Raw genomic sequence first — 19,102 nt, forward strand, 5'->3', positions numbered from 1 at the left:
TTTTATACAGGTCTATATATTATAGGGATGGGGACGTGTTATACAGAGGTATATATTCTTGTGATAGGGACGTGTTATACAGAGGTGTACATTCTAGTGATAGGGACGTGTTATACAGAGGTGTATAGTCTAGTGATGGGGACGTGTTATACAGAGGTATATATTCCAGTGATAGAAGACGTTTTATACAGGGGTATATATTATAGGGATGGGGACGTGTTACACAGAGGTGTATATTCTAGTGATAGGGACGTGTTATACAGAGGTGTATAGTCTAGTGATGGGGACGTGTTATACAGACAGGGCCGGCCCGACAATGGAGCCGAGTGGGGCAACCGCTCCAGGCGGCACTTTTGAAGGGGCGGCACTTTGCCGCCCCAAGCCCTTTTTTTTTTTTTAAGCGAAAGAGAGAGAAAGGGGCGCCGAGTGGTTTTCGCTCACCAAGCTGTCAGTACCCGCTCGGCGCCCCTCTCTCTCTCCTCTGCGGCGAGTCTTCCTGTTCGGTCTCGGTGCCGGCTTGTAATGCTGAGTGCCGGAAGATTTCCGACAGGGAGACTCGCCGCAGGACTGCTGAAAGGTAAGTACAAGGGGGGGCAGCAGGGACGGAGGAAGGGGAGATAAGGGGGGGCGGCATTTTAAAATTCGCCCCAGGCGACATTTTGCCTTGGGCCGGCCCTGTTATACAGAGGTATATATTCTTGTGATAGGGACGTGTTATACAGAGGTGTATATTCTAGTGATGGGGACGTGTTATACAGAGGTGTATATTCTAGTGATGGGGACGTGTTATACAGAGGTGTATATTCTAGTGATGGGGACGTGTTATACAGAGGTGTATATTCTAGTGATGGGGACGTGTTATACAGAGGTGTATATTCTAGTGATGGGGAGTGTTATAAGGAGGTATATATTCCAGTGATGGTTATAGAGAGGCAGCTGAGGATGAATTAGGTGTTTTCCAGGGTAAGGCTGTCAATCAGGAACATCACAACAATGGCTGCTTTGAGAGGTAATCGTCAGGCAGGAGGAGGATCAAAGCGCTCCCTGAATAACTGCATCAAAGGCACCCTGACCCCCCCCCCTGCACTGTCCCTTAAAACTGGGCGGGGGGCGGGGCCTCTGGCCTGGTTCTTTAAACTGGTCTGGCAGCAAGAGTGGGCGTGCCCATGAAGAGGTAGGCGTGTCTAAAAGTAGGCATGAATGAGTTGCAGATCCCGCACGGTGATCACTAAGTCCGGGACGCGCACACGGGTGGGAGCTGGCAGCATGGAGCCACACAGGACTCTCACTCTCATCACCTTCTTCATCAGCAGCGTCTTCCTCTCTCTCCAGACCAAAGAAGGTGAGTGTCTCTGGCTGAGAGTATTGGGAGTTGGGGGTACAGACTTGTTGGCTGTCAGAGTGGAAGAAGCTGGCATTGTTTATTGGGGGCAGTTGGCATTGAATGTGTTAATCCATCCCCAGGTAGTGTTTGCGGGGTTGTGATGTCACCCTGTACATTTGGGGTTCAGGTTGTGGTTGTGGGGTATGGGTACCTGTTGGGGGGGGGGGTCAGGGCGATGAGCTGGCACAGGGGTGTTACAGGCGTTTCTTAGGGCACTGAGGGGCAGCACTGTTAGACACGCACCCTCCCTGGTGACATAGCCCCCCATTTCTAGTAAGCTGGGGGGTTGGTGGCGGCCGAGCGAGTGAGTAATGCGGGGCCGGTGTGTGGGTTGTGGCAGGGAACCGGTCTGTTTAGTTAGGGAATGTGTCGTTTTGTCATCCTGGCTTCCCATTCTCACGGATGCGCCGCTCAGTTCCGTGTGTCCCACCCTTCGGGGGTTATTCTGGCCCCCCGACCCTCTGAGTACCTGCGGAGCGCAGTTCTTGCCCCAGCACTCACAGAGAGTTGGGATTCTTGGGAGAAGTCGGGCAGACTTGTCCTGCCCAGGGGCCGTTCCCTGTACCTGCCGCACTCTGTCCGCAGGCTGGTCACTTTGAGGAGTAACCCACCCCAGGGCTGTCTATCCGTACCCCCCCCCTTTATAAGGTATTGAGTAGGAGTTTACGTTGAGTTGAGTCCCCGCTGATCACTCCATTGAGTTCACGTATTTCGGATTAACGCTACGCGGTGTCAGGAATGAGATCACGCGCCGCCCGCAATTCATGGAAAAAGTGCCAGTTCTGAGCTTATTTGGGAAACGAGTGCTGAATGTGCAAGATTCAAAAATAGTGCAGCGAGCCTCGGGGAGGAAAAAGCGTCTCATTTATAGACTCTGCGTGCCAGGGGTTTCAAACTTTACAAAATACACCCCAAAAATACCCCAGCCTGTGGGCAGCGCTGGGTCTGGGTCGGCGTGACTTCTCCTATCTCCAGTGAAAAGTTGGTTATTTTGCCCTGGTGAATTGCCCCTTTTTTATGGTATCTGCCCCGTTATCTGCATTGGGGCTGCGTTTGCTCTCGTACGCCCCCCTGCTCTGTGATCTCCGGGGCAGAATGTAAAACTTTCTTTAATGTTCCAAAGTCGTTGGTCTGCCGAGATGTGACATTTCACGCTGTCTCCTAAATTACCCCCAGGGGGGTACTTATCCATTTTTTGTGTAAATTGGTTTATTTTGTAAGCTGACAATTTAAAACGTGTTTATTACATGATCTGAACTCGACAGAAAAGTTTCCTGCATCCAGCAGAGTAAAAGCCTTCATTACAGGCGAGTAAATACCGGGATTAATACTAATACCGCAAGGGTCGGGGGGGGGGGGGTTGCAGCACATCAATCCCCCTGGCCTGTAGACGTGTTCTAGCCCGTGTTCTAGCCATGTTCGTGTTGAGATTTTGTGCGTTAGCAGCAGCCCCTGGATTTATGGGGGGGGGGTGTCGCGTGATGTCAGAGTAGATGGGACAATTCGCCAGTTGCCCCCCCACACCTTCATTCAGTGGACCCTCAAAATAGTTCTTTTATAGACAAAGAGCCCAGAATTTTTGTGTCATAGGGCAGATTGTAACCAGCTTCTGTTCCTACAACCCCCCCAATTGTTAGGACCACCGGACCTCTGATACCTACACCTGATAACTTTTAACCCATACACCCCCTGTGTAATTCCTTCTAATGCAGCCGGACAGGCAATGGTTAATTACCAGCCTCCTCCATGGAATTGGGAGATAATTCAGGGGCTCCTGGTGGCTCGAGAGGCTCGGGGCTCCGTGGCCCCCATTATAGGCTATGATGTGATATCCAGTATTTTAATGCCATGCGCTGCTTTTACCCCTGGGCTGGACATGAGGGCTGAGCGCGGCTGAGGGTATTTGGAGTGGGTGCTTTGCCTCAGGTGGTTTGACGAAGGGACAGCTCATAGTATTGGGATGAGGGAGCGGCCCCTTTAAACTGAGTCACGCTCAGGAATGCCTCATTCACAAAATGACGCGGCCCCTCATAAAGTCACCACGAGCCGTAAACCTTTGGGCTGTGTGTAACATGTATGTAGAAAGCAGCCGCTCGCACACGGATGTGAAGGCCTCTTTCGCTGGGCGACAGGGCAGGGGTGTGAAACACGTGGCTGTCCAGCTGTGACAGACACCGATTCCCATCATCCTGGCCATGCTTCCCACCAGCTGTATAATGAGCGCTCTACGGGGGATAACGTGATGCTGGGGTTGGGTATTGTGTGAGTTGTTGCTCAGTCTTTAACGTTGTTGAGTTGCAGAAGCGGGAGGTCGTGCCACGCGTCCGCCAGGCTCCTCCGCGGGTTCCGTGGCTTCTCTGTGCCCCTCGGTACTTAGGAACAGATCTGACCTTTTGTAAGTTCCATCTCTTTGAAAGATGAGGGGTGTTTTTTGGGACCCATGGGCACCTGGCTCTGAGGAGTTGGGGTGGCAGAGAAAACGGTGCCTGGCGGGCTTGTTCTGCCCGAGCGGGTCCTCGGTGGGCTTGTTTTGCCGAGCGGGTCCTCGGTGGGCTTGTTCTGCCCGAGCGGGTCCTCGGTGGGCTTGTTCTGCCCGAGCGGGTCCTCGGTGGGCTTGTTCTGCCCGAGCGGGTCCTCGTGGGCTTGTTCTGCCCGAGCGGGTCCTCGTGGGCTTGTTCTGCCCGAGCGGGTCCTCGTGGGCTTGTTCTGCCCGAGCGGGTCCTTGGTGGGCTTGTTCTGCCCGAGCGGGTCCTTGGTGGGCTTGTTCTGCCCGAGCGGGTCCTTGGTGGGCTTGTTTTGCCGAGCGGGTCCTCGGTGGGCTTGTTTTGCCGAGCGGGTCCTTGGTGGGCTTGTTCTGCCCGAGCGGGTCCTCGGTGGGAGTTCGGTTTCTTTGCACCGGTCCTTTGTGTGACCCGTCGATCCTCTCTCCGGTGGGACGCAGAATCATCAGCGCCATTGAGTTGCTAATGAGCCGCCTCACATTTCCTGATGGCCCCCATCATCAATAATAAAGGCTTTTCCTATTCTCCTTTTCTTAAATATTTGTAAAGTTTGAAAATAAATTCTGTGAGGGGCTGGGGCAGGTAGTTGGGACAGTGGGGTAGATGCTGGGGTACTGTGAGAGGCTGGGGTACTGTGAGGGGCTGGGGCAGGTCGTAGGGTAGATGCAGGGGGCTGGGGTACTGTGAGGGGCTGGAGCAGGTAGTTGGGACAGTGGGGTAAATGCTGGGGTACTGTGAGGGGCTGGGGCAGGTTGTGAAGTAGATGCAGGGGGCTGGGGTACTGTGAGGGGCTGGAGCAGGTAGTTGGGACAGTGGGGTAGATGCTGGGGTACTGTGAGGGGCTGGGGCAGGTTGTGAAGTAGATGCAGGGGGCTGGGGTACTGTGAGGGGCTGGAGCAGGTAGTTGGGACAGTGGGGTAGATGCTGGGGTACTGTGAGGGGCTGGGGCACTGTGAGGGGCTGGGGCAGGTCGTAGGGTAGATGCAGGGGGCTGGGGTACTGTGAGGGGCTAGAGCAGGTAGTTGGGACAGTGGGGTAGATGCTGGGGTACTGTGAGGGGCTGGGGCACTGTGAGGGGCTGGGGCAGGTCGTAGGGTAGATGCAGGGGGCTGGGGTACTGTGAGGGGCTAGAGCAGGTAGTTGGGACAGTGGGGTAGATGCTGGGGTACTGTGAGGGGCTGGGGTACTGTGAGGGGCTGGGGCAGGTAGTTGGGACAGTGGGGTAGATGCTGGGGTACTGTGAGGGGCTGGTGTACTGTGAGGGGCTGGGGCAGGTCGTAGGGTAGATGCAGGGGGCTGGGGCAGGTAGTTGGGACAGTGGGGGAGATGTAGGTGGGGGGGGTCTCGGAGACAATAGTCTAATTTCTTTCCAGCTCCGGAAGGCTGACTCGGATTATCCGGTTTGGATCGAAGCTCTTTCCGTGCACAATCCTGAAAGCCTCCCCTTCCTGCCCCGTGACGGAACATGCCCGGCCTGCTGCCCCCTCCTCTTGTATTTTTGCATATGGCAACCTCTGGAGGAAACGGAGAGGCAAATACCTCATTAACCCCTCCAATGCCAGCCAGGGCCAAACCACCCCACGGGCTTGGGGCAGGAGTCCTCCACCTGCCCGGACATTTAATTTCAGCTACTAACACTGAAATGATGATTACAGGACATCCCGGTTTCATTATTTGTACGGGAAAAAAAATGAGTTGGGTTCCAAAAACAGCAGCTTTCCCTAATCCGAGCCGATAGAGCGTTATCTGCAGGAAGCAGTCTCTGGAAGAGACGAGCCGGGGTTGGGAGGTCTGCGGAGAGAGAGATGCGCTGCTTGCGCTCCCCTCCCCAGAGACAGACTTTATACTATTTATCCCCAAATTGTAACTGCTGTTCTTGCACAGATGGGGGGGGGGGGGGTTACCTATCACCCCTGCCAACAAGTGGCCCCTTCCAGCGACGTGCCCTCTGAAAGCCGCCCCCGCCATGCATGCGCTGTAATGTTTACCCAGGGAGGGGGCAGGAATGCCAAGTATTTAAGATTCAAGGTCGATGGAGCCCCGCCTGGGGCAAACGTCCTCTCCTGGCCGGGCGGGGGGTAAAATGGCTTTGAGGTATTTGGGTGAAAGTGAAACTGACGCAGCCAACCACCAAAGTCAAAGCTGGTCCCAAAACCACTAAACGCAGCGCAAGACGGCAAAAAGGTGGCAATTTGATTGGTTTAGAGAGACCTGATTATCTGCAAATATATACATTAAATAAACACGCGGCTCTGGTGCTTTTTTGTGGAGATGGGACTGGTAGGATGGTAGAGGGCAGGGGCATCCGACGACTACAACTCCTATCATCCCCAGAGGAGGGGCGTAATGCATGGAATGCAAATGTATTCAGTTATCTGCGCTATAATTCTGTTAATAACAGGCTGGGAACGGGAGATTTAATGCATGCGCGTTCCCTCCGCGTGGGATTCTGCTGTCCCTGGGGCGAGGGCACTTGACTGTAGTGAGTCACGGGTTTGAGTTCGGTGCCAATCACCGGCTACCGGGCCCCTGGAGTTACTTCGTTGGGTTCAGGGCAAGTCTGGGCACGATGCTGCGGCATTAAAACACATGTCCTGTCTTCCGACTGCGTTGGGATCAGATGTCGGGCTTCCGTCTGATGTTCTCTGCAGCGGGGCATTAGTGTTAGTGGGATCATTCTCGGGACTCATTGGGGTGAATGAATTAAAGTTACCCCCTGGTAATAATCTGCTCTGCTTCCCTTTCAGTTGTCCTGCTGGATTTCGAGAAGACGCAAGGAGAACTCGGCTGGCTCACCCATCCCTACGGCAAAGGGGTAAGATTCCCTAAAGCCCCCTCTCCCGTTACCCCATCCCCTGCGCCTGGACCGCGTGTGCTGCGGATAGTCAGGGGTTTGATATTTGGTGTTAGCGAGGGTTGCGGAGATTGGTTGTGGAGGTGCAGCTCAGATCTGGCTCCAACTGATCAGCCGACTGGGGATAGTGGGCCTTATAGTGTATTGACGGAAGCACAGGTCACCGGTCACTTCTAGACACGCAGCCACGCATTGGGTGCCGTGTGCTCAGTATGTTAGTGGGAGACGTGGCCGCACCGGCTGCTAATTTACACGCCGTTACCCCAAATCCCTGGCTCTCCTCAGCACCTGCTCTTGGGGGTCCCACCTCTGGATTACACACCGCCGGCAGACAGCGAGGTCCGGCAGCTGTGTTCCCAGAGTGTATGATCCAGCTGCGCGATTCCCCCGGGAACGCGGGCCATAACGTTTATCCGGGGGCCGCAGCGAGCCCCTCCGCGCCCAACGAGGAGGTTAATTGATATTTACCTGGATTCTCAATCCTCGCTGACAGATGGAGTGCCCCGACCTCGCGCTAATTAGCAGCTGCCTAGCGGGAGCCGTCGTCTTGTGATCTGACACTTTGTTTTCACATGTAGAGCTGCATTTGCTGAAACATACAACACGCTGTCCCACGGGGAACAGTGACTCTGAGCCGTGTGCAGCACACACAACACAACATGATGTATATTACATGTATATATAGGATATGAGACATGTTTATTACATGTCTCATATCCCATATGTACATGATGTATATTACATGTCTCATATTCTATATGTGTGTGTATATATATATATATATATATATATATATATATATATATATATATATATATATATATATTCTGTCTGTAATGCGTGAGGTCATTTTATTGGTACAAGAGAGAAAATAGAAGTCAATGTTTTTTTCGAATATTTATATCAATATTTAACCCCCGACGCTCTCTGTGTCTTCCGCAGTGGGATTTGCTGCAGAATATGATGAACGGCAGCATGATCTACATCTATTCCGTGTGCAACGTGCAGGAGGGGGACCAGGATAACTGGCTGCGCACCAACTGGATCTACCGCAGCGAGGCGCAGCGCATCTTCATCGAGCTCCGCTTCACGGTGCGCGACTGCAACAGCTTCCCCGGGGTCTCGGGAGCCTGCAAAGAGACTTTCAACCTGTACTACGCCGAGTCCGACGTGGATTACGGCACCAACTTCCAGAAACGCCTCTTCCGCAAAATCGACACCATCGCCCCCGACGAAATCACGGTGCGGGATGACTTTGCCTCGCGTAACGTCAAGATAAACGTAGAAGTCCGCTCCGTGGGGCCTCTCAGCCGGAAAGGCTTTTACCTGGCGTTTCAGGACATAGGGGCCTGCGTGGCGCTGCTGTCAGTGAGGATCTACTACAAGAAATGCCCCGCCGTGGTGCAGGGGATGGCAGAGTTCCCGGAGACGGTGGCCGGAGCCGATTCGCAGCCCCTGGCAAAGGTTTCTGGGAAGTGCGTCACAAACGCCGTGTCCGTTGGCGGAGAGGAGCCAAGCATGCATTGCAACACCGATGGCGAATGGCTGGTTCCGATTGGGCAGTGTCTGTGCCAGGCCGGCTACGAGAAGGTCGGCGACCAGTGCCGAGGTAAGACATACTTTTAGACATTTAAGAAACCCGCGTCCTTCTCACTGAAATGCCAAAGGCTGTCCACCCCAGTACGGTGCTGGCTCCCCCGGTCTCCGCTCTCACCGGGGCCCCTGGGATTCAGGCTGTATGGTCTATTCACAGGAGACAATGGCTGTCACTGTTCCCGTCTCACTGGAGAGCGGAGAGACAACTCCCAGCTTACCGCAGGTCTGAGGAATGTGGGAAGGGTGGAGACCGGCGCGTGCTCCCGGGCATGCGCGTACCTGTCTCTCACCTGGACCTTCACCTGGACATGGCCACTTCTGCAGAATTCTGCCAAATGCCATTTTCAGAGTTGGGTTTCTATGGTTTGGGTTTCTTCCTCCCATCCGTAGCAGTTGCAGGTTATAATAACCCCATCACACCTCTGTTAAGAGTGACGGGTTTCCCAAGGGGTTTGTTAGGGACGAGCGGGTGACTTGGGGGCTTGTGCGTTCGCGTGGGGTTAAAGTGTAATTCCTTGTTTGCCGTTTCACGGATGTTTAAAGGGTCCGCCAGCCATGGTACTGGGTGTCTAGAACCCCCATGCGTTCCTTAAGTTCGGATTTATACAGCCGGCATGGCGTCGGGGACCAAGTAACGGCTCAAAACCCTCTCTGGCTGCTTCTTGCCAGCAGGACGCTCTGGGGTGTTTCAGAAGCATTTTTTTTATTTTTTTGTCTGACGCACACAACATGCGCACATTCGGTAATCGCCGGAGCGCTTTCCCCATCTCTCAGTTCCGCGTGCCGTCTCAGGACACGCGTGTAACGTGAGTTAATAACGCAGTCTCCGTCTCTCCCTGAGGATCGGAGGTGATTTATGCCGCCTTTAGAAGCCTGAATTTAACGATCCTTTTATTGGATCCAGATTGTCCGTGTCTGAATTCTCAGAGACAATACGAGGGCCTTGAGAGGACGGAGGCTCAAATTCTCCAACCAATGCAGCCTTGGGAAGCAGACACACAATTACCACGCAGGTGTCCCAGAACCCCCAACCGGTGGGGGCTGGAGTAAAATATGCCAGGAATGAGTAACTCCGACAGGCACGTTCCCGGATGGGGGTGCCAAGTAAAATATGGAATTTAGAATGAGACGGGAGGGGGCTTAACGAGCAAGAAGGTGCGAGGTGTCTGAAAAACACCAAGTTTTTATTTACGGAAGTTTAATAAACTGTCTGTTTTGTTCAGCGATGAGGCCGGGAGGTTAAAAGACATAGGAGGCGCTTACCCTTCTGAATAGCCGTGTTTTCGGTGAGGCTCGTGCTGGCGGTTTGTCTCCCGGGGACGCCGGGCGGTTTAACGCGTAGCAAAGTTTCCGCCGTTCGGAGGGATTAGTGCCGGTGATAATTAGAGGTTCGCTCGAGCTTTGGCTGGGAAGGAAGGAACTCGAGTCAGCAGGTGGTTGGAGGGGGAAGGGGACAGACCATAGGGGGTGACTGAGCGGTACCCGTGCCCGGAAAATGGAGCACAAACTCGCCTGTCTCCTGGTCTCCCCGGTATGACCTTTTACCCCTGAGGTTACTGAATTTGAGGTGTTTGACCCCATTCTGGTGCCTGATGTTGCCCTTTAGCCCCAGAAGCGTATGTAGCGTCCCAGGGCGGGGGGGGGGGGGCTACTTGGCCTGTGTATATCTGTTCCTAATCTTCCCCATCATCTCTGCCCGTAAGTAATCCCTCTGTCTAAATAAATCGAGGGGGCCCCTGGATGCTTCCCTTCTGCATGGGGCTGGCGGGAGCCGCTGGGGGCCGACCCCGAGGTCCTGGGAATCGGACTTGAAGGATATTTTTATATTTCTGTGGTCAGTAGGAGTTCCGTCCGGGAATTCTCACCCAGGAACAAACACTGGGGGTCCTCCGTAGGGACCTCTGATATGTGACTCGTTTTATAGCAGTCCCTGCTGGGGAAGAAGGGGTTAAACTGACACGAATTACATTGTGCACGTATGTAGTTCATCCCGCATGTCTTCTTGTAATCGGGAGCAGAGATAGTATACCCAGTGCATGTCCACACGCAAAAAAAGCAGCTGTGAGAATCCCCCACGTCCACGGACCCCCACGGGAGGCATATTTGCCCTACTTCTTGCAGGCGCAAGGAATGCCGGCTATTGGCCCGTTTCCAGCGTTTGTTTGCCCGGACGTGAGTCAGCCCGGACAGGTGAGTTTCACAAGATCCGTGGGAACCGGGAGGTGCAGTCGCTGCCGGGGAGTCTGCGCAGGGATCGGTGACTGGTACCTTTCAGTAGTGTCCGTCACCGCAGACCCTCGCCAGCATCTTATAACGGCGTTCCCACACCGCGCACACACAGCCTCTTTCATTGCCACAACACAGGTGACAGACCTTCCGGAAACAATATTTAGAGACACGTTTGCAATCAAAAGCGGGTAACGTTTCACTTGCGCATTCTAAGAGCCACGAACGGAGGCGTCTGGCAGCGCTCCAGTATAATCCGAGACCAACCTTTCTCTAAAATGACCGTAGAAGTCATGAACAGACAGGTTTGAGCTGTCACGTAATCACACGTTTAATGGGTGAAGCGTCTCCCGAAGCCGGGTGAGGGGCTCTCCGAGGAGGAAGCTCCATTTCCCCTCTACCTTGCGAGGTCTGCGAATTCCCGCTGAGAATAGGCCACGTGAGCCGTAGGTCAGTCGCAGGAATCCGGCCGCACCGTAAACAGGAAAGGTTGAATTGAGTGGGAAATCCGATATGGATATGAGGGAATCTGTACCGGATGGTGGTCGGGGAGCTCCATGAAGAAACGTGTGTTCCGGCCTCCCCTCCTCATTAATTACTGGCTACCAGTAGGGGTTGCCATATGAGCTGTTCTTCTGAACACATTTAATTTTAACGTTAATGGTCACCGAGTGCTTCCCTGCGTTACGGCCGACGTCCTGCAGCTCTGTATGTGTTGGTCAGCGACCAGTAGTTAGATGTGTACAGGAAAGAAAAAATGGCCAATAGGGCAGCCATGGTCCTCAGGTACTCATCACCCACCGTTATGGGGCACCTGAGAGGGGAACCTGGCTCTTACGAGCCACCCGAGACCACTTATGGGGTTTTGGATCGGCACAGAGTGTTCTAGAGGAACCTCCGAGATCTGACTGTCGGCTCTAATGTCTGTTACCTGGTCCTATCTGCTGTACTCGTTACTGTTAAACAATACCGTGCCTGTTCCCGGAGCGAAGCCAGAAGCGATCTGCCCACGTGTCTGCGTGGGCTGCCGGTGGGGGGAGGTTTGTGGTTTGGGTCCATCTTGACCTTGATGTATCTTTCTCTTTGGCCAGAAGCTTAAATTCCAGCTCCCCCTCTGCGTTTACTCCTTCATACCCTCTTCGGCCTCCTTCCTCGGGCCTCTCCTACAATAATATGTCTTTCTTATCTGCCCCTCGTATGTCTCCCATTAACCTTCCTGAAGAGCCCACATGCCCTCCCAGGGTCCCTATTACTCGACATTTTAACCTAAGATCCAGGGTGGGAGGCAGAAAGTACGGTGGGCTTGGGGTCACTTTTTATGATATAAATATCCCGATCCTGAAATATTCTGGATTTCCCTTTTTCCTGGTGCACAGAAAGTTTGTATTTCTGATAACAAATTGGGGTCAGAGGTCAGCATTGGGCAAGAGGCAGGGGGGTGTAAGCAGAGCCTGAGGCCAGAGGCTGAGGACTACCCCTCCCATCAGCTGTTTCTAAGGCCAGTCCTGTGCCCCGGGGCAGGGAGGAGCTATTCCTTTTCTTTGCACTTATGGAAGATTGGCGTGGTGGTACTTCTACAAGATGTTGGGGGCAGGAGGGGCAGAAACATTTCATGTACAGTACGTGAAAGAGTTGCCACAGCACCCCGGCCAGGAGTGTTTTATGAGCTTATTGTAAACCTGCCTGAGCCGGTTGTTTTGTGGACTCCGCACCTCGGGCGTGACGGGTTCACGATCAGCGCCGTCCTGTGAAATTCCCGCAGTAAATCAGAGGTTCCGGTGCATGGATTTGTAAACATATTTTTTACCAGGAGGGTTATTGTTACACCGGAGTGTTTACTGATACACGGGGGTAATTGGCTAATTACACGTTAATCCGTGTTACAAGTTTAGGATTTCTGTAATACTCGCCCCGCAGGGCAGATTTGGACTTCATATGAGGCCAGAGTCCAGAAGAGTCTTTCAAACAAATGCCTCCCGCTCCTGCCATAACAGAGCGTAGAAGGGTAGCGCAGGGGCCCCAAGCTGTTCCTTAATAACCCCCAAGACAAAGACTGGCTGATCCGTTCCACACACTATATAAATCTGGGTGGGCAGTTTTATTGGCTACCGAAACTCTTGCCACCGTGAAGATCAGAGGCAGATTACTCCAAGTCCTGGCGTGAGGTCACATGGCTCTGCCGAAAGGGGTTTTAGGGTATAATGTTGTACCCCAAGCTCCTCCCTGTAGTGTCTTTTTTGTGTTTTGAGCTGGTTATAGAGATTTTTTTTTTTTGATTTTTTTTTTTTTGAACAGTCCCGAAAGCCTTTGTCGAAGCCGCTCTGCAGAGCCTGTCGCTAGCGAAAGACCCCGACTACTTTAATGAAATTATTAGACAATGGTGTCCCCTCCGCGGCTCATTCTCACGGATACAGCCGAGCCGGGGTCTTGATTCTCTTGTCTCAGCTCCATTCAGGTTTCGAGTGCCCCCTTGCTGTCAGCAGATGCTCGGAGCCCCCCTTCTCGCTCTATTGTCCCACCATCCATTCATCTGGTTACAATGACTCACACTCGGTCGGGTAGAGGGGCTTGTGCTTCTCTGCTGCCGACAAGTCGGGTCAAGAGGTTCCTGTGACCCCTTCATCAATCTGTCTTGGGAAAAACTTTTTTCTTTTTTGGTGGATCTTTGAGTGGAGCCGGGAAGCGTCAGGCGCTGCAGTCCTCTAAGGACCCTTTGGTTGTATGTTACTATGCGTGGGATCACCTCTAGGTGATTAATGATATCTTAAGCTGTTTGTATGGTGCTCGGTATTCACTAAGCTGTGATTTGCAGTTTATTACCCCCGGTCCTCTGCAGGGTCATTATGATCTCTCAGAGAATGGCTGTGAATGTGGTGGATTCTGGTTCCATTGTTCCGAGCCGTGTTCATACGCTCTTAAGCCAATTTTCCAGGAGAAGCCCACGTTGGTTGAATTTGGGATTAAATTGTCCCCCTCCAGGGAGCCTCTTCGCTGTACAGTTGGGGTCTTCAGAGACCCTCTCAGCCTGTATCCTGCTGGTTTGCTTTGTGCTCTGAGCCTCGGCCTAAGGCAGGAAACCCAAGTTTATTTTAAGGATTAAACACTTGCTGACTCTCCTCCCTTCCACCCAATGTAATCCTCTTCTGCTTCTCAAAGACAAAGGACAAAGGGGGTCTAATCCAGTGTCCTCCCCTCCCTTTATTCCTCTGATCTTTTCACTCCACTTGTCTTTCCACATCCGCTTACCTGCCTCCGACCCGTAGACTACAAGGAACAATTCATTCCTAAGTAGCTCAGTAGGAGTCCTCTGCCACCTATTTAACCTTTCTTTATATATATAGCGCCAGCAGATTCCATAGCGCTTTACAATCAGAGGTGGGGAAGATAAATGACGTAACGCACGTTACATACTGGTACAGAAGGAAGAGAGGGCTCCGCTTTTCCGAGATTACGATGACGGTACGGCAGCCCGGTTATGCTGACTCTGAGTTTAGAAATGTTTAGGACCCCTGGGTGTGTATTTTGCTACCCCTAAAGGAAAGGCTTTAAGTACCTGCAGAAGACTTTGCTCTGAAACAACACGTTTTCAGACAAAGGCTCACAATTCTACAGACCGTTCACCGTTTTGTGCGTTTTTCTTACGTTTAGGAATGAGGTCATTCTGGGGTGACGAGCCGGCCATGCAGGCAAACTGGTTTAACTGGCTGAGGGATTTTTGGCTGCACCTTGTATTTAGAGAGGCCTCCCAGAAGAGATCCGTCGACGTAGTGCAGCACGGTGCTGTAACACAGGGGGTGGCAGCCTTAAATTAATAGGTTTCACCAGACCCACCTTTTCCCATCCCATTAAATCTCCATGAAAGCAAATTCACGTAAAACTCCCAAATAAAACTCTGCGCGTCCCTTCGTGAAATCCTGTCCAGGGATGGGAAGGGGGTTTGGGAGCCTAAGCCGTGCAAGTTGTGCTTGTTGCCGTGAGCTGGTACATGTCAGGGTGTGATAGGAGGAACCCCCTTCACCGAATAGTAACTTTTTATATTATTTGTGTAAAAAAACAAAGGCATCTGAGTGTTTCTAATGGTCGTTTCTCTTTGTCCTTCAGCTTGTCAACCTGGGTTCTTTAAAACAGACATCTCCGACAGCCCATGTCTGCCGTGCCCAGATCACACGGAGCTGGCACCAGAGGGCGCCACCACCTGCGCTTGCCAGGACGGCTACTTTCGTGCCGCTGCAGACCCCATTTCATCCGCCTGCACCCGTGAGTCTTACTTGATGATTTGGTTTGTGCTGGAGACCTGGTTTAATGTGTGGAGATGTAAACATGCTTTTCCTTGCCTTTTCTATGCTAGGTTCCCCCACTGCCCCGCGCGAACTCACTGCCGTAGGCTTAGGATCCAAGGTGATGCTACAATGGTCTCCACCTAGTAACACGGGTGGCCGCGAAGATGTCACCTACGTGGTAACGTGTGAGCAATGCTGGCCTGAGCAGAGCGAATGCCAACCGTGCGACGCCAGCGTGCGATATTCAGAGAACCCCAGCCATCTGAAGGGGACCACCTTAACCATCAGTGACCTAGAACCTCATCTGAACTACTCCTTTTCTGTGGAAGCCAGAAATGGGGTGTCCAGTTCCAGCTCCAGACGCAGCTATGCGACTTTGCGTGTCAGCGTGAATCAGACAGGTAAGGGGCCGGTCTCTGGCTGAGAGGTTCTGCGGGTAGAGTAATTTCATGGCATTGAATACTAAGCACCCCACGTTATCTTTCAGAACCCCCTAAAGTGACGTCTGTGAATCTGGACAGCCGTAGCACGAATTCTCTGAGCCTGTCATGGACCGTTCCTCCGCGGCAGCAGAACCGGGTCTGGAAGTATGAGGTCACCTATAATAAGAAGGTACTAGTCGCCTCTCTGTCGTCCTCGTGCTTCGTGTCCAGTTACTGCAACGAATCCCTCGAATAATCTCTTGTTTTATGTCATTTTCCAGAATGATGAGAACAGTTACTCCGTTCAACGCTGTGAGGGGAATTCGGTGACCATTCTTAAACTTGTCCCAGAAACCACCTACATTGTGCGCATTCAGGCAATCATGCCGGACGGCTCAACCGGCGTCGGGAGCATGGAGTATGAATTCGACACTCTGCCTTCTGGTGAGTAACCATAGGGGCCAAAGACCGATCCTAATGATCTCTCTGTGTAACCCACCTCCGCGTGATTTGTGAGCATTCACTCTTCTTGCTAATCTTGTGGTCACTCTTTTTGTCCTCAGAATCAGATGGTACAAACCAGGCAGCTATTATTGGAGGAGCAGCCGCCGGTGTGTCTGTAATCGTCGTCTTGATCATTGTGGTCATTATTCTGCACAAAAGGTACGTTTAGTGTTATGCGCTACTATGTGACCTCCCTGCAGCTCTCTTGCCGGGATCCTCGCTTCTTCTTTTTCCCAAAATGCTGCTTTATTGCGCAACCATTTAACTTCGGCTTCCTTGTTTCAGTAGAAGGAACGGTCGAGGCCGCCAGTCCCCCGAAGATGTCTATTTCTCCAAATCAGGTAATGAGGTTTCTCCCTGCTGTCCTGTGCATGTAACACGCGTGTGCGTGTCTATGCTCCGACGTGCCTGGCTCTGGTTCTCAACCTCATCAGAAATTCTAATGTTCTTTACAGAACAACTGAAACCCCTTAAGACGTATGTGGATCCGCACACGTACGAGGACCCCAACAAAGCCGTCCTGAAGTTCACCACTGAGATCCCTCCCAACGCAGTCACTCGGCAGAAGGTCATTGGTGCAGGTAAGCTGTCGGAATTGGTGCACGTGGCAAAGGGTGTTTGGATCAGCTGTCTTGTACGTTGTGCTGTCTCCTGTCTTAGATATAATTAAGTCTCTGAACTTTGAATGTTTTTATTGACTTGTTATGGGGATGGGAGTCGCAGATCCGGACATTTTGGCCCTCGTTGGGACTTTCCTGCCAAACCTGACAATAGATGTGCTGTTTTACAGGGGAGTTCGGTGAGGTGTATAAAGGGATCCTGAAGCTGCCAGGAAAGAAGGAAATTCCGGTGGCCATAAAAACTCTGAAAGCCGGCTACACCGAGAAACAGCGCATCGACTTCCTAAGCGAGGCCAGCATCATGGGACAGTTCTGCCACCACAACATCATCCATTTGGAAGGAGTCGTCTCCAAATGTAAGGGCGATATTCCCACTGCGGGACCCTCCCCAGCGTGTTCTCAATTATTTTTGTTTTATTAGTTATCTCACTTATTTAGTTTTTTTTACTTATAATTCTATATGTTTTGTCTTCTGCTCCTGCAGATAAGCCAATGATGATCATCACAGAGCACATGGAGAATGGCGCCCTGGACAAATTCCTTAAGGTGAGTGTCTTGCTCGGTGCCGGAGGGCATAACTAACTGCTGCGGGTATCCAGAGAGCTTCTTCCTCAATGCTCTTTCTTCCCCACTCACAGGACAATGATGACGAGTTTAGTGCCATCCAGCTGGTGGGTATGCTGAGAGGCATCGCATCTGGAATGAAGTATCTTTCTGATATGAACTACGTTCACCGGGACCTGGCTGCCCGTAACATTCTGGTGAACAGCCAGCTGGTGTGCAAAGTGTCCGACTTTGGCCTGTCTCGAGTGTTGGAGGACGACCCAGAGGCCACATACACAACCAGTGTAAGTATCGAAGTGGGACCTAATGGCCGGGGGAGGGCAAGATTGCATCTCATTGAGAAGATGGCGAGAATTGCCTGTAAGAGCCGCTCCCTCTCAGCACTCTTTTAGATTGCAAGCTTTTAGTGTTTGCCGTTCTTTCAGCAGGGCAGGACAGCCAAATAGGGTGGTGACTCAGTTTGTTTTTCCTGGGTGGTGGCGTGTTCTGGATGGGGCTGCAAAACCCTCATTTTTTTAACTCCTTAAGCTGTCCCAGTTCGGTGTAGTTTTTGGGTTCCCGTGTTGGAATCTGATCACATGTATTAAAAGTTTGTGCTGCTTTTCTCCTGTAGGGTGGAAAGATACCCATCCGCTGGACGGCCCCAGAAGCCATCTCCTATAGAAAGTTTACCTCTGCCAGTGATGTATGGAGCTACGGCATAGTCATGTGGGAAGTGATGTCATATGGAGAACGTCCATACTGGGAGATGTCCAATCAGGAGGTGAGAATTCCAGGTTCCTGAAAAAATCTGATGGTCTTACAAAGACGCACTTAGTTGGTACGGATATATGATATGTGCCTCTCTGACCCGCCTGTGTGTTGCAGGTCATGAAGGCCATTAATGAGGGGTTCCGGTTGCCAGCGCCAATGGACTGCCCCTCCGCCATATACCAGCTTATGATGCAATGCTGGCAGCAGGATCGCAGCCGACGACCCAAATTCACAGACATTGTCAGCATCCTGGACAAGCTGATCAGAAATCCAGACTCCTTAAAGACACTGGCTGATTTTGACCCAAGGTGAGTTGCTCGTCGTTATGACATCAGTATGGGATGATGTGTCATCTATAAAGGTCCAGGAATGTCCTGTCGGGAGTCATGGGTTTGGTGATTTTGGAACATGGATTTGGGAGCAGAGTTTATGGGGAGTCTAGACCCATTCCCCTGTTAGTTACACCCATGATGAAGAGGCAAAGGTATTTTGGGTGCCTTAGTAACCCCCAGTCTTTTCTGTTCTCTAAGGATCTCCATCCGCCTGCCCAGCACCAGTGGATCGGAGGGAATGCCGTTCAGGAGTGTCGCGGAATGGCTGGAATCCATCAAGATGCAGCAGTACACGGAGTGTTTCATGTCCTCACAGTTTAATTCCATGGATAAGATCATCCTCATGAACCAAGAGTGAGTGTCTCCACACCCGTACTCGTCTCCCCCTTATTACCGATTTCTGTTCTCTTGCCAATGATTGTGTCCAGTGGGTACTTCAGGCTTCTGTCAGTAGATTTTTCCTTTACTTTTCAAGAACAAACACACAAAGTACACGTGATCTTTGAATGTGCAGATCAGGAACACACATTGTCCATTTTTTTTCTCTTGTTTCGCGTCTTAATGAGTTCTTTTTGTCTTCCAGGGACATTAAGCAACTTGGCATCCGGCTCCCGGGACACCAGAAACGAGTGGCTTTTAGTATCCTGGGACTTAAGGAGCAGGCCAGCACCATGGGCATCCCGATCTGAGGACCAGCGGGCCCCCAAATCAGCACAGGGACCCCCATGTATCTAAAGACCAATGAACCACCAGAGCTCGGAGATATGGTCGCTCCATCTCCTGTGAACAAAAGTATAACCTGTGCTGGGGGCCACCCCAGATACAGACGTACTTGAAAACCATTTGGTTCCAGAACCAGAAAGTCTTCCCTCCTGACGTGGACATCTGTGGACTCTAGAGCTGCTCTCGTTTTCGGTTCCTTGTGGTCTTTTTTTGGTTTGTTTGATGCAGACCTGCCAGTTCATACAACACGGGATGATTACACGCAACACTGCGCTACACCACCACGGCAGGGACAGACATGTGCACGGGTCCATGTGATTTACATTTCAGAATCTAGGACCCT

At 52.0% G+C, this 19,102-nt stretch overlaps 1 protein-coding gene across 2 annotated transcripts; it reads left to right on the forward strand.

The window, feature by feature from the left end:
* The first annotated feature begins 1,266 nt into the window (after positions 1-1,266).
* EPHA2 (EPH receptor A2) lies at positions 1,267-18,725 on the forward strand. Of its 2 annotated transcripts, XM_089497115.1 has the most exons (17): positions 1,267-1,342; positions 6,633-6,700; positions 7,682-8,348; positions 14,663-14,818; positions 14,910-15,242; positions 15,329-15,453; positions 15,545-15,707; positions 15,827-15,926; positions 16,053-16,108; positions 16,223-16,348; positions 16,558-16,743; positions 16,872-16,933; positions 17,026-17,235; positions 17,565-17,714; positions 17,819-18,012; positions 18,235-18,390; positions 18,620-18,725. In XM_089497115.1, the coding sequence occupies exons 1-17, from the start codon at positions 1,267-1,269 to the stop codon at positions 18,723-18,725; spliced, it is 2,934 nt and encodes a 977-aa protein (XP_089353241.1). The 2 variants fall into 2 exon arrangements, with proteins under 2 accessions (XP_089353241.1, XP_089353242.1); XM_089497116.1 differs by lacking the exon at positions 1,267-1,342 and having other exon boundaries at positions 6,638-6,700; positions 15,833-15,926.
* The last annotated feature ends 377 nt before the right edge of the window (positions 18,726-19,102 follow it).

This window comes from Sceloporus occidentalis, unplaced genomic scaffold, assembly GCF_023333645.1.
Source record: "Sceloporus occidentalis isolate IW3139 unplaced genomic scaffold, rSceOcc1.0.p SCAF_98, whole genome shotgun sequence".
In the NCBI taxonomy this organism is placed as follows: Eukaryota; Metazoa; Chordata; class Lepidosauria; order Squamata; family Phrynosomatidae; genus Sceloporus; species Sceloporus occidentalis.

What these genes read in the sequence shown, in the direction of transcription:
- EPHA2 (XM_089497115.1), top strand. Translation starts at nt 1,267, where the DNA reads ATGGAGCCACACAGGACTCTCACTCTCATCACCTTCTTCATCAGCAGC. An exon ending in CTCTCTCCAGACCAAAGAAG is followed by an intron (nt 1,343 to 6,632) that starts GTGAGTGTCTCT and finishes CTTCCCTTTCAG; the next exon opens with TTGTCCTGCTGGATTTCGAG. An exon ending in GGAAGGAGTCGTCTCCAAAT is followed by an intron (nt 16,744 to 16,871) that starts GTAAGGGCGATA and finishes CTGCTCCTGCAG; the next exon opens with ATAAGCCAATGATGATCATC.